Here is a 15,252-nt window from a genome sequence, read left to right on the forward strand (position 1 = left end):
TCCCAGTGAATGGGGATTCCTAAGGATTTAAAGGCAGAGAAGTTTAAGAAGCTTCTATTTTGAATCCAGGCTAAGGGCTCCTTCTGTTTCTCAGCTCCTCCCTCGAGTTTTGGGGCAAGATCTGAATTAACAACCAAAAACCCTAGAGCCCTCTCTCTTGAAAGGAGCCTGGACAGCAGATTTAAGGGCTCTCCCTCGCTGGAAACCCCCAGCCCACCCCATACACACACACCCAGAGTCCACCCCCAGGGTCAGCTTCAACTTCCTCAAATGAGCCTGAGAAAACACTGAGATCCTGGGCAGAGAATTCCTCACCAATGACCAGGAAGAGTTGCATACTGCTTTCTCCTCCGATCCGCCAAACAACTCAAGAAAAATGGGGAAGGAGTGGAATTAAAACCCCATTTGTGCTAAGGAAATTTAAATGTAGTTGAGACTAGACCCCTGAACTGTCTGGCCTCTGGGTGCAAGGCTCTCTTAAGACCTGGCAGGCTGGAAGAAATTTCTTCTTCCCTCCTCGCACAACTACCCCCTACCACCGAAGCCCGGCACTCCAGGAAGCAATGGGCACAAAAGAGAAACTTCAAAAATGCAAAGCTAGGCGGTCTCTCCTAGGAGCTAACCCCATAGCCCTAGCCACTCAACCGGAACCTGGAGGCGGGAGGCGCTTCCCAGTTATCAGCTCACTGAAGGATGGGAGGGTTTTCCAAGGGGGAAGGGGATAAACAAAATGGGAACAGAGTAATGTAAAGGAAACCCAAATGTCTGAGGGGCAAAAATGAACTTACAAACCCCAGAAGGGCATAGGGAGATGCCTAAGTAGGAAGGGCAAATCCAAAACCCCAATCCCACAGGCCAAACCGGGGGCCTTGCAGGCCTTAGACCCAAGCCAGACAGAGCATAAACTCAAAGTCTGGAAGACACTCCCAGACACTTTGCTAGTACCAGGGTCAGGGAGGTAGGCCCTGAAGGTCTCAGGCTAGGGTGACATTCCCAAACCCCAGAGGCTTCTCCAACTTCTGCTCTAAACTGGCAGGGCCCACAAGAGGGACAGAGCTCTCAAGGCCTCAGCCCTGGGAAGAGACCCTGTTTCCCAGGGGGGTGCCCCAACTCTTCACCTCAAACTGCCAGGGGGCAGCCTGAAGCCTGATGGGGCGATAACCCTCTTACCCACAGTCCCCACTTCAAGCATCAGGGATGCAGGGCTAGAGACCTCAGGCTTAAGCGGGATCCAGCCAACACCTCCAGGTCACCCACCCTGCTCCCATCTAGCAGGGCTCACAAGGTGATGGAGCTCAGCAGACCCCAGGCCTGAGGAGGTGTCACTAAGTGACCGGGGGCGTCCCCAGCGCCAGGTCCTAACTGGCAGGGCCCGAAATGTCACGGGGTTTGAGAGACTACAGGCCTGGGGGTCCCCCACCCCAATACCCCTGGGGTGCCCCAGCCCCGCTCCAGCCCATCGGCTGCACCTCGTGCAGCGCAAGGAGCTGGGCCGGCTCCGGGAGGGGTAGAACGCGGCGCACCCGCCGTCCATCTGTCTGCCCGTCGGTCCCCAGGTCCCTCAGTCCGCCGGCCCCCTGGCTCTACCCACCCTGGGGCTGGTGGTGGGCGCGGGCCGGGCCTAGGCCCACGCCCGGCCCCGGTTCCCGCCTGCCCTCCTCCCTCGCCACCCAGCCCACCCCACCCCCCCCAGTGCTCGGCCTCGTTTCGTCACCGGATCCCCTGGAATGGGGGACGCGGGCGCGAAATACGAACCCAGCCACCGGCAGCTCCCTCCCCACGTGCGCTCGGGCCGCGCCGCGGAGGACTGCCCAAGGAGGGGGCGCCTCACCTTTGCCCTCCATGGCGTGCACGAAGTCCCCCTGGTACAGCTGGCTGCGCAGCTTCTCCTCCAGGCTGAAGCCGCGGACGCTGACGATCTCCTCCACGTCCGACAAGTCCTCGTTCTCGTCGTATCTCTGGCGGTCAATCGGGCGCTGCAGGGACCCAAACCAGAGAGCCCGGGACATTACTGGGGGAAGTGGGGGTCGCCTCTCACCCTGGGCCCAGCTCGAACAGGTGCAGGAGCCGCGCGCCCCCTGCACCCCACCACTGCGACCGGAGCAACTTTGCGCAAAAGCCAAAGATGCTGAAAATGGGCATAATGAGAGGGGCCAGCGCCCCCAGGGTCAAGCTGCGCCCTAAACAGGGCACTCCCCTCCTGCATCTTTGGAGGCCATGGAAGGGATATCTGGGGGAGTCTCCCTTGCCCCCCACCCCCGAGAGGTGTTAGGTTTTGCCCACTCGGCCGGGAGCCTGGTTATGTAACCCGCGAGGGGGGCTCGGCGCACGGGCTGGCGGGGCATTTGTAGGCCCCGGGAGGAGCCGCCGCAGCGCCCGGCTCGGCGCTAACAGCAGCCCTGGCGGCCGCAGCGGCAGAGCCGGGAAGCCGGAACCGGGGACCGGCGGCATTTCTAAGACTGGAGCCGCCCCCGAGCTACGGGGGAAGCTGGAAAGCTGAAATGGAAGGGCTGAGACCCCAGCCGCCCCCGCCGACCGACCGCCAGTGCAAGAAGAAGAGATGGGAGGGGGGGTTCGGGGCTTGGGAGGGGGAGAGGCAGACGGCCCGCCACAAAGCTCCCATCGGAGACCCCAAAACGCACCAGCAGCTGTCTCATCTCCCCACAAGCGCGCGCGCACACTCACTTCCTAAGGAGAATCCCCCGCCACTCCCCGCATCCCCTGCCTCCTCCCTCCACCGCCGAGCGCCCAGCCCCGCAGCCCCCCAGATTCCGGGCGAACCCGAGCCCGCTGAGCCCCCCCTCCACGCCTTTCCCCGCTACCACCTCCCCACTTAAGTGTCTGAGACTCTGAGCCTCACAAGGGACTGGAGGAGTAAGCTGCTTGCTTCCTTTTGCATGCAATTTATTATATTTTTTTCCGGTCCTCTTGCAAAATACAGAAAAGGAAAGAAAAGGCAGCAAGAAACAACAACAAAAAAAATAGATCTATCATATACCAGATACAGATTTGGAAAAAAAAAAAAAAGCTACACACCAATCTTCTTCCAGAGTCTTTCTCTGCCTCCATTTTTTTAGGAGAGTTCACCAATTAATTGTCAACACTCCTGCCCCCTGCATTTTGGCGGAGGGGGGAAGGAGGGAAGACCAAAGAAAACAAACCAAAAAATAAATAAATAAAGCTAGCCAGAGCCGAGATCTACAAAGTTTTGCACCAACACTTAAGCAGATCCGTTTGCAAAGTCCTAGGAAACCATTTTCAGCAGTTGTGGGGGGAGGCGTCGACGTCATAATCCCCGGAACGTAAACATTGTTGCCGATCGCGCTCCGAGCCCGCGGCCCGGCTTGGGGGGGGGGCACTCGGCCCGGGATGGGGGTGGGCGGGGGCGGTGGCCTGAGGAGGTGTGGGGCGGGGAGGGCGCCCGGGAGGCACCGGGCGCCGTTAGCGCCCTGGCATCGCTGTTTTGTTGTTGGGTCACGAGTGCGCCTCTGCACGCAGGCGCCGCCGCCGCCCGGGAGTTGTGTGCAGAGCTGACTTTTGGAAGGGCTGAGTTGCAGGCGGCGGGCGCATCCCGGAGATGGCGGGGCAGGGAGGAAGGGAAGGAGGGAGGGGGTGGGGAGGGAGGTGCAGATTTGCACGGCTGGCCTCAGCGGGAGGCGCGGAAATGCAAGCCGAGCATGCTGGAGTGAAAGCCCCCGGGGCCTGGCACCCCCCAAAAACGACCTCCCACCTCAATCCCTGCCCCCATTGCCCACGGCCCCCACGGGCTACCCCTCTTCCTCTTCCTTCACTCACCCCACCTCGTTACCTACGTGGCCGACCCAAATTCAAAACATTTTGTGTATATATAATTTTTTTTCTTTTCTACTACGTCTTTTTTTGGGGGGATCCTCTCTAGATCCCCATAAGCGGACCTGCCATACGGAGGAGGCATTTGGGGGCTCAGGAAGAAATTAGCGCAGCTCCATACCTGTACGGACTGCATAGCTTTTAAACTCCTGGACTCAAAGATAAGGATCCACATACACACAGGTACAGGAAATACAGCCAGACCAAAGCCTTTTAAGACCCGAGCTGACCGGAAGACGTTGCCTTTCATTCATTCACTCTGCCCGCGTCTGTGGAGTCCTTTACTAGGCGACAAACCCTGCAAGAGAAGTTGGACATTTTTTAAAGGTCCCTGCGCTCGCCAAGCGGAGGAAATAGATGCTCAGGAGTGAACTACCGAGAGAATCGGATCTGGCGCCTCCTAACGCAGCTGGCAAACATGCGAAGGGTAAGCCCTTATTGGCGGTTTACAGGAGAAATGCCGGTGGGAAGGTGCGAGGCGCTGGGATGGGGCGCGGGGAACTTTGGGTGCCCCTTGATTAAGCCTACAGCGCTTCTTGGCGGAGGCATGGGCACCCTCTGTACAAATATGGAGTATCATTAGATCTCAGTATGCTGTCCACATACCTCATTCACTGTGACCACCCCCAAAACTGGAATCCTAAACGTGTTATCCTGTAAGTCCATCATGAACAACAGTCAGGTCGACTTTGGTTGTGAGAAAAGCTGGCCCTAAACATTCTTCCAGCCCAACTAGGCCTGATCTTGGAGGTAAAGATCACGATGAGATGACATGGCACCAGGGCTACAGTAAAAGAGCCTTATACCTGCTCATAACAGGCTTTGCAAACAAACTTCCCATACTTTTAATTTTACTTCTCTCATGAACTCTGTGGGATAGTTGGAGCAAATCATTTTGCAGATGGGAAACTGAGGCTCAGAGAAGTTCTGAATCTGGTTGATTGTTTTACCCTCATATCCTCCCCGGTGTCAACACAGTGATCAGACAGATAAGTGGAGAGGAAGTGGCTTCCCCATCAGAGATCAGATGTGAGCCGTCAGCGTAAGAGACAGCTTCCCCCTCACTCACCTTGAAGTTTCCTGTCCTATCTTTCTGTGTTTTTTTCCACCCACCCTCCAAAGACTACTCGTTGAAGTCTGTTTTAATCCAAGTCCACTAGCTGGCGAACTTCAAAATTTTTTTCCAAACTGAAATCGCCCACCTTGGCTTAATGGGCGTGAGAGGGGTTTTGCCTTCAGCCTCTGTCAAGAACCAGGGACCGTTGTATTTGCTTCTCTCTTTTGCAAGAACCCTTTAAGGGAAATAGTTTTGTTATTCCTCATTTTGCAGATGAGGAAACTGTAACTCAGAAAGGGAAAGCCAATCCCCAAGATCACACAGCTTATATAAATGGGGCTGCTGGGGCTCAGACTGGAGCCTGGCTCTGCCATCACATCCTTGTTTTGGATATTGACCATCTTCACTGCTCCCACATAATGAGATAAACCTGTTCAAAGGAGGGTGCAGTGGGCTGGAAGGTCATGAGTTAAGTGCAGGAAAGCAAAACTGTGAAATAAAACACTTGGTCTTAATTCTTCTTTCCTCCCAAAGACCCTACTGCCTCCCCATGTGGTCTCATGGTGTCCCCAAAAGCTGGTATCAGGAAAAGACCCAATGGCAGACACCTTAGTGTAAAAACAGTTAAGTCCATATATCACCCCGATGGGGAGTTCCTGGCCTGTCAGAGTGGGAAGGGGTTGAGTAGTCACCTAATTTAATCCCCTCCCTCTACAAACCGCCAGGAAACCACGGACCAGAGAGAAGAATGGGCCAGCCGGGGGTTTGTTCCCCTTTGACGCCCCCAGAATGCCTACCCTGCCGCCCGCTACTAAGTGGTCACTCAATAAATGTGGGGCCCTTGATGGATCACCTTCCCAGCAATATTTGCATTTTCTCTTTATCAGTAATTGGCAGATGAAAGGCTTTGTCCTCCTGTTGAAAGAATCCCAGGCATTTGCTCAAAGTGGGGGGAGGAGGTTATGTTGGGCCGAAGGGGGAAGGGCCAAGACCCTTGAGCTCCTTCCTTGGCTAATTGTCCCCGAGGAGTGGACTGTAGGTGAGAGAGCAGAGGGAAGCTTAAGGTGATTCCCCAGGAGAGGGTTGTTTGTTTGTTTGTCTTTTCTTGCAGGAAAAAAAAGACCAGGCCAGTTGTATTTGAAGCATAATAATAATGACTTCCTGGAGCCTCTTGCTCATTCTTACAAAAGGCCCAGTCAGATCCTGGCTGTATTGGCCCCATTCATTCATTTCTTCATTCATCAAAGGTTGATTGAGCGGCTCTGTGCTCTAAAGACAGAAGGTAGAAAAACCAGCTCCGATTGTAGACTTACTCCAGGCTGGGCAAGGGGTGGGCCGCCAGCTTCCCAAGCAAGTTAGGAAGGGCTGATACTCTATGGAACTCTTAGAATCCAGCATTTTCACACTGTTAGAAACTGAAGCTGTCATATTCATGTATAATTATAATAGCTGCTGATTTTTGAGAGCTAACTATGTCTTTGAGCAAAGCCTCTCACATTTGCTATCTCTGAAAACTCGTCAAAGTTCTGAGGGAGGGTCTGTAATTGCCCACTTTTACAGCTGAGGCTCACAGAGAGGTCAAGTAACCTGCCCACATTTTAGGGCTGTGAAATAGCAAAGACAGGATTTGAACCCAGGCTCGGAATCCAGAGCCCACAGGCTTCTCACTATAACTCCCTGCAGGGCTGCCCCATAGAACATGCAGATGGAAATGTTCTATGTCTGTGTTGTGTAATATAGGAGCTTCTAGACACATGTGACTGTTGAGCGCTTGAAATGTGGCTCGTGGGATAAAGGAACTGAATGTTGAATTTTATTTAATTTTAATTAAATTTAAATAACTATATGTAGCTAGTGTCTATCTTACTGGACACTAGTCCAGTGCAACCTTAGAGTGTTTTCCAGAGTTCATCTCGGGGGAAGGAGGCCAGGAATATCTGCAAAGTTTTTCTAGTAGGAGCCATCTGGTACAATGTGAATGTTTGGAGTGTTAGCCCTTAAACCACCCATTCTGAGTGCCTGCAAGAGCATGGCACTGTAGGCACCTGGGGATGCCAGTCGGATATAAAATTGTCCCAGCTACCCAGATCTGACCAATAAACTTCTCAGGGACAGATAATTGGTGATGGGGCAGGAAGCCTTAGAAATGGATAACTACTTCCTGATATATATCCTATTGTCAGACTCAAACCCAAAGATGCAGTTCATTGTAGCCCTGTTTCCATCAGGAAAAGATTGAAAACGATCTAAAAGTTGGGGAACTGATTAAATAATTCTTGGACCATTTATCTGCCCAATGAAATGCTATCAAATCATTAAAAAGAATAAGGTAGCTCTATATATACTGATGTAAAATGATTTCATGATATCCTTAAATTAAAACAAGGTGCAGAATGATACTAAATTGTGATGACCACTTATGTAAACCAAAGGGGATATATCTATATCTACATTTTTTTTTTATATGCACAGAAAATTTTCTTTGGAAAGAAATACAATTTTTGAATGGGGAAAAGAACTGGGAAAAGAGAAGAAAACTTTTTCTTTGGTACAGTGTGAAACTTTTACCATGTATATGCATTAGTGTTGCCTGATTTTGAACCTTATAGATTTAATTTCATTTTATATGTTGCAGTACCTTTTGAATTTTATACTATATAGATGTATTACCTACTCAAAATTGAATTTCATTTTATTTGTGCTTTTTGAGCCTATGAGTTTCAAAATCAGGCCAATCTAAACCAAATAAATATTATTTAGTTATAAATACATAAGTGGTAAAGCATAAATAAAAGCAAAGGAGTGATTAACACAAAATGCAGGAAAAAACTCAACTCTGGGGCAGGGAATATGAACAGTGAAAGGTACTGGTGATTTTCTGTTTCTTAATCTAGATGGTGGACAGCTGAGTGTAATTCTTTAAGAGTACATAAATATTTTATAAATTCGATTGTATTTATGAAATGTTCCACTATTTAAAAATTGTTTTTAAATTGCTTTCTTTCTCTCCCACCCCCAGTTTCTCCTCTCCACACTCCCATCCCCAGAAAACTTAGCAAGTCTCTTGTGTACCCTCCTAGAAATGGTTTATGCTCTTACGAACATCTACATGTATCTTCTTTCATTATTGTGTCACACAAATATACACTGTCCTTCCCCTTCCTTTTTCATTTACTGTGATCTGTAGAACTGCCTCATTCTAAAATATTTAAGGATGAGGTAAATCTGAATGTTGTGATACAGAAAAATTCAAGATTGGTTAAGAATCAAAATAAGTCACAGAATAACATGTATGTAATGATCCCATTTATGTTAAAACAAACTATATATAGGTAACGTATAGATATGCAAAAGAGAAAAAGAAAGAAAGGAAGAGAGAAAGAGAAAGGCTTGAATAGAATAACAAACCATTGTTTGATAACTTCTGAGGAGAGGAGAAAATTTGAGGGGGTTATATAGTCTATACTTATATATTACTTGCATTTTTAACAACCATTATGCCCTTTTAAATTTATCAAATATTTCAAACATAAAGAAATGCAGAGAAAATAAATATATATATAGCAAGGATTTGTGTATCCAGCACCTACCTTTTCCAAACCTTAGAGTTTTGCCATATTTTGTGTTATTTTTGCAATTCAATAAGTACTCTGGGACAACAGACCACACACTATTACAGTTAAAGTGGTTGTAGTTCCCAGAGACTTTTGTTTGTTTGGGTTTTTGTTTTGCTCCTCAGTCCTTGTGGATTGAAGTATCTGAGTAAGAAAGAGCAGAATTACACATGGCCTTAGTGTCGGGCTTTGGTCATTTGGGGAAGACAGGTTTATGTCTAGAGTTTTGCATATTCTAATATCTCCCTTCCTGCGTGAGAACTGGAAGGAATCTTGGAAATAACAGGTGAGTTAACCAAGGGGTTAACGCCAGGAAGAGAGTCATGAAAGTTCAAAGATACTTTCAAAACTTGCATCTTTGGATTGATGGACAAGTGTATTAACCAATGGAACTCAAAATGCAAGCATTACTTCATCATGTTAAGTTATCATTGGTTGGCAATCCCAGAGGGCTGGACAGCCGGGCTGGCAGTTAACCCTTTCAGGGACGATCATGCCCTGTGCATTCACTTCATTTTGAAAGATGAAGCAGGGACAGATGAAAAGCCTAGAAAGTTCCCCAAACCTTCAAGTGCCACCTTCGGTTCTCACCCCAGAAGAAAGAGTTTCGCCCTGCAAAGAAACACCCGGGGACAAATTTCCTGGAGAAAAGTTTTGAACTTTTAAAATGCAGAATCAGCTGACCTTGCTTAGTAAGAGGAGAGGGGAGGAGAGAGAAGTTTGATTCACTTTTTGTGCTGTCAGAACGGAGACCAATGCTGGAGATGATTCCATTAATCTTACAGAGCAATCAGTCATTGAGAGGATTGAATTGCATTTCCTGCCCGAAGATGTAGAGACAGATGACCTTTGCAGCAGCCCTCAGACCCCCCAGTTCACAGCTGGAGAGAGGATGTGTCAGCATTAACTTTCCGTCTCACCCTGCCCTTTGTTCAAAATTCAAACCCTTTGTGTTCAGGCTGCTGCAAGGGTTTTTATAGTTATTGATGCTGCTAGTTTTGTTTTTTGTTTTTTAACCTCCCACGTCTTGTAACTTCTGAGAAACAAACTCTATTTGGCAGAAGGTAACATCTGGAGGTGCCCCAGAGAGGGAACCAGAATAGACATGGGGGAATATTAAGAGAGGCCATTGGGGCTTTTGGTTTTCATTATTGCCCCTTCCTAGACTCCCTGAATGTTGCAGGCTGAACTGGATGGAGCCAGAAATCCAGCAAAACTAATAATAATGCTTCATGTTTACATGGTTCTATTACAAAAAAGCTTTTACATGCATTACCTCATGTAAAAAAACTGCTAGAACAGAAGTATTTACATAAAGGAACATTCTAAATTCCCAAATGTGGGACTTCCCCAGTGGTCCAGTGGCCAAGACTCCACGCTCCCAGGGCAGAGGGGCCTGGGTTCCGTCCCTGGTCAGGGAACTAGATCCCGAATGCTGCAACTAAGAGTTTGCATGTCGCAACTAAGATCCCCACACACAGCAGCAAAGATCCTGCGTGCCGCAACCAAGACCCGGCGCAGCCAAATAAATAAATAAAATAAATTCCCAGATGTAATGAGCTACATGACCTTGGACCAAGGGCCCAAGGTGAGCCTCAGTTATCCCACCTGTAAAATGGGGGTCATGATATCAAATGTATAAGAGATAATATGACAATTGAATGAGCCAAAGTTCTGCAACAGGGTGGTCAGTAAATGGTGTGTCTTCACTAAAATGAAGGCGACCACCTGGACTTCATAAGCCTAACTAGTTGTGGAATCAAAATTTGGTTTTCAGGACTTCCCTGGTGGTCCAATAGTTAAGACTCCGCGCTGCCTACGCAGGAGGCGTGGGTTTGATCCCTGGTCAGGGAACTAAGATCCCACCTGCCGCAACTAAGACCTGGCGCAGCCAAATAAATAAATAAATAATATTTTTTTAAAAAGAAAGAGTGGACTTCCCCGGTGGTGCAATGGTTAAGAATCCACCTGCCAATGTAGGGGACACGGGTTCAAGCCCTGGTCCAGGAAGATCCCACATGCCGTGGAGCAACTAAGCCCGTGTGCCACAACTACTGAAGCCCGCGTGCCTAGAGCCTGGGCTCTGCAACAAGAGAAGCCACCGCAGTGAGAAGGCTGCGTGCACACCGCAACGAAGAGTAGCCCCCGCTTGCCGCAGATAGAGAAAGCCCACGCGCAGCAACGGAGACCCAACACAGCCAAAATTTAATTAATTAATTTTTAAAATAAAAGAAAGAAATTTAGTTTTCAGGAATTCCCTGGCGTTCCAGTGGTTAGGACTCTGCCCTTCCACTGCAGGGGTCACAGGTTCGATCCCTGGTCCCGGGAACTAAGATACCACAAGCCGCGTGGCAAGGCCAAAAAAAGAAGAAATTTAGTTTTCCCCCAAGAGGAAGGCTGCCTGAGATGAGTGCAACAGCCCTGCTTTTCTCTCCAATATTCCTTGTCTCCCCAACAGGTCTCCTTCAAAGTCTGAACACACCGAACTATTTTGAGTTCTTTGAATAAAGCTGCTTTCTCTCCTCCAGACCTTGGCCTATGCTCTCTCCACTCAGAGCACTCTCTCCTGCCAGCCCTCCTCCTCATATTTAGAATAGAATAATATAATAGCTCTTATTTATCCTCCTGGCATCATCCGAGATGGCTTCTCTTTGCTGGCCCCTCGTAATGCTTATGACATTATTTCATTGTTGCTTATGCTCTCACCAGACAGTGAGCCCTAGGAGGGCAAGGACCCCGTCTCTCTCATTCATTGATGTATCTTCACGGTAGCACAGTGCCAGCACCTACTCTAAAAGTGTCTAATGGAAGTCCAGCACCCCTAATTTTCCTACGCTAGTCCCCAAATTCCTCCCCTTCAGAAAGCTAGGAATAAAAGTACTAAGATTTTCTCTTTTCCTAGCGATCCATTGTATAACACCCTTTGCAGATGCCTTTTTAACCCTCCTCGAAATGACAGTCAGTAATTCACCAATTATTTATTAAGTGCCTCCTAGATTCATACACAGAGCGGACTTTCTAGGAAACCCTCTTCTTTACCCCGCAACACCTATCTATGCCTGAGAGCAGCCCTTTTATCCCGGTGAGGCTAGGATGTTCTGAAATGAGATGGACCGTTGGCTCTTATCCCCAGCCTGAAGAGAGAAATCTTGCCCATTGCAAATTGAGAGCAGGTAAGTTTGCCCAGTTTACCTTAGCACAAAACCTTTTCTCATCCAGAGCACTTCTCACAATTATAATAAAATGCTCACGTATTAATAGTCTACTGTCTGTCTGTCTCACTGAAAGGAGAAGTCTCTGAGACTTGGTCTCACTCACTGCTTATCCTCAACCCCTAGGGATGGGCTCATAAAATATACGCAACAAACATCTGTTGAATGAATGAGTCCTACAAACTCCAAAATATGTCTGTTTTCAGCTTGATAAACTAAACCTTAAAGTGTACCTCTTTGAAGAAGATGCAAGGGTTCTAAGAGGCCCTCGTGAAGTGCAACAGACAAGGTGGTGGCCTGGGGGAGGCAATGCTCTACACTTTTCTAGCTCCAAAGCCCAGGCTCTCCACTCTATTCCAGACTGCCTCCCGGGTTCAGGGTTCATGAGATCTGCTGGGCAGAAACCGAGCCGCTGGGCCACCAGGGGGCAGGGGACCAGCTGTCAACGCTGGCAGCTGAGGCCTGCAAACACGCATCCCACCCCAGACCCCAGACCCTCAGAGTGTGGGAGGCCCCTCAAGCTGGTAATGCTGGATGGGGTGGAGGAGGCCCTATTTGCATGTGAGTGTGGCTTTCGGTGGGGTTGGGTAGCACTCTGTCACTAGCCACTTTCTAAATCTCTCAGCTTGATGGCCTGGAGGCTGGAGACCTAGGGCAGAAGCGAGTGGAGTGCAGAGCCAGCTCTGGGGGCAGGGCAAGGACTGGTAGGCCTCTGGGTCACCAACAGCCCCAAAATGAACTAGGCGGCCTTCATCTTCTGCTCCTAATCTCTAAAATCGATTCGTCAGCCTGAGCCTCGACTCCAGTCTCAACGTTAGCATGTCCCACAAGCAATCCATGCTTAATGTCTGCCCCCAGCAAAGCATAGACACCTGAATACTGCTTTGTGAGTCCTCCACTCACCTGGGTTAACTTACCAGCCTTCCAGATCTTCAACTCTTGGAACTGGAACAAAGTTTGATGCTCCTTTTGTTTCCAACGCGAGGCACTCAGTAGGTGCACAGCAAAAAGTGCATGATGGGTTCCTGTGTTTTTCCAGAGTTCAGACTTAGCCTGTGAGCTGTGTGCCTTTGGGGAAAGTGACTTCACCTCTCTGAATCTCATTTTTATGATGGGAAAAATAATAGATTGTTGGGGGGATGAAATGAGATCATAGAACCACCAGCCATAACACTCCACATTTCCTTTTTCTGCTTCCATTTGCTCTGTAGCACTGATCACCATCTATCATATATTTTATTTATTTTGTTTAGTTTTTTTTCTCCTCCCACTAGGATGTCAACTCTGCAAGGCAGGGATTTTATTCTGTTTTGTTTGCCTCTGTACCCCCAGCCTCTCAAACAGAGCTTGGCATGTTGTAAGTTTTCAGTAAATATTTGTTGAATAAATAAATGGATGGATATAAAGAGATTAGTACCCAATAAGTGCCCCATAACGGTAGCTATCGTTAGTTTACCATTCTGATTAAGAACTCAGTCTCTGGAATCTAATTGAAAGCATCGTAATTGGGACAGGGGAAGTTTAACATTGTGATAGGAAGTTAGGCATTCTGGCTGAGAAATCTGTCTGCACCATTTACTAGCTGTGTGATCTAGAACAAGTAGCTTCACCTTACTAAGGCTCAGTTTCCTCATCTGTAAAATGGAGGTAATAATACTACCTCCCTGGTAGGATGTGAGGATCGAATGAGATGGTAAATGCAAAGCACTTAGTAGAGTGCCTGGCACATAATAAGTGCTCAATAAACAATGGTCATCATTACTCATTACAGTAACACTCAGACTAGGGGTAACTTCTGAACCAATTAAACAGTTTTAAGTGCTTAGCTCTAAGCACTTAAAATAGGTAAGGGTCCAGCAAGCTCAATTAATGTTTGTTAAACTTTATCCGTGAGTTCCTCAAGGAACAGGATTTTGTTTACATTGTCATGATCTTAGCCCCCAGTAGTTGCTAATTAATGTTAAAACATGTTGGAAAAATTACACACTGAGTTCGATGAGTGAGAACATAGAATAGCTATTAGAATAATAATATCAATTGCCTACTATGTGCCAGGCATGGTGTTGGATGCTAGAGATACGGCAACGAGCTGAAACAAACATGGTGGTCACAACTTTCAGGCTAGTGAAACTTAGCCGAGGGGAGACTTTGTACCAACAGTTGCACAGATAGAACATTGCAACGGATCAGTGAATCACAGCAGAGAAGTATATGAGGCTACGAGATATATAATATGGGTGGGGTGAGGAAAGGGTTGACCCAGGCTGGGATTGAGGAGGAAATCAAGGACCTGTTCCAAGGAAGTGAGGCACAGAGCTGAGCTCTGAGGAGTTAGGCTGAGTGTGGGGGAAGTGTTCTCAGCAGAAAAGATAGCAGATGCAAAGGCCTCATGATGGGGGAGCACATACAGTAAAGGAACTGAAAAAAGGCCCATATGACCCAAATGTAGTGAGCTGCTGGTGGGGGTTAGGGATGAAATAAACTGGAAAAATAAGTAGGAACTTTAAGAACTAATTGGGCAGTATCTGATAAAGCTGAAGGAACATGCAGCCTATGATCCTGCAGTTCTGTGCTAGGAACCTTCTAGAGAAACAGACGCAAGTGCACCAGGAAGCATGAACAAGGATGGTGCCCCAGCTGCATTGTATGCAATCTCAGAAAACTTGGAACAACTCAAACGTGCATCGACAGGGGAGTGGACACATTACAGATATGTCTTTCTTGGGTTCCTCAGAATGCGGAGTCTGAATCGAGTTTGCAGTACTACTTTATTGGGAAGTGCAGTGCAAGGAAACAAGAGTAGAGAAAAGGGGGAGTGAGGCAGGGAAAGAGGGGGAGTGAATGAGAGTACTGAGAAAAGGCCATATTTGGCAACTTAGGACAGTTCTGGGGAGAGGAAGAAGGGAGAAGAATTATCTACTGGCTCCTGATCAAAGGTTTGCCCCATGGGGTGTAAACTTCCTTATTCTTCAGCATTACCCACATGCGAGCACCTAGGCAGTCACTCAGTGTCACACAGGGAAGCCCAGATGGAGGCCATTTGGTCAGAGCCCACGCAGAATCGGTCAACATAGTAATTAATGGTTAGGATGAAACAAGTGGCCAAAGGAAATCACCTGAGAGGGGAGGCGGAAAGGCTCTGAAGAAGCCTGTGACAGGTGCCTCATAAGGTGGAATACTGTGCAGCAGTGAAAAAGAATGACCTAGAGCTCCTGTGTCTACAAGATGACTCTGACCAAAAAATGTTGAACTGGAAGGCAAGCTGCAGAAGTAGGCACACAGTAAAGTTTATATAAAGTTGAAAAACAGGCCAAAGTAAACAGTGTATATAGAAAAGCAATGTTACAGTAAAGGATAAATCCAAAACTGAGGATAGTAGTTACTTCTGGGGAGTGAGTTGGAGGAGATTGGGATGGGGCGATGGAGAATTTCAATGAGAAATGCTGGTAATGTTAGGGTTTTTCTTGTTACTATTGTTCTTTTTCTTTTTTTTTTTTTTTAGTGGAACACTTCACAAATA

At 47.9% G+C, this 15,252-nt stretch overlaps 1 protein-coding gene across 12 annotated transcripts in view; it reads right to left on the bottom strand.

Moving 5' to 3' along the window:
* The window catches only part of KDM2B (lysine demethylase 2B), a 122,267-nt gene extending 118,089 nt beyond the window's left edge, over window positions 1-4,178 (bottom strand). For 3 of the 12 annotated variants that reach the window (XM_067700925.1, XM_067700922.1, XM_067700914.1), the window contains exons 1-2: window positions 3,971-4,175; window positions 1,832-1,976 (exon numbers count right to left, since the gene is read on the bottom strand). In XM_067700925.1, the coding sequence (XP_067557026.1) occupies window positions 1,832-1,976; window positions 3,971-4,099 (274 nt within the window). In that variant the 5' untranslated portion in view covers window positions 4,100-4,175. Of the gene's footprint in view, window positions 1-1,831; window positions 1,977-2,642; window positions 2,705-3,036; window positions 3,384-3,970 lie in introns of those variants that run through there. The other 9 variants (XM_067700924.1, XM_067700920.1, XM_067700919.1 and 6 more) reach the window with 6 other exon arrangements.
* Window positions 4,179-15,252: the final 11,074 nt, after the last annotated feature.

Source organism: Pseudorca crassidens, chromosome 12 (genome assembly GCF_039906515.1).
Source record: "Pseudorca crassidens isolate mPseCra1 chromosome 12, mPseCra1.hap1, whole genome shotgun sequence".
NCBI classification, from domain to species: domain Eukaryota; kingdom Metazoa; phylum Chordata; class Mammalia; order Artiodactyla; family Delphinidae; genus Pseudorca; species Pseudorca crassidens.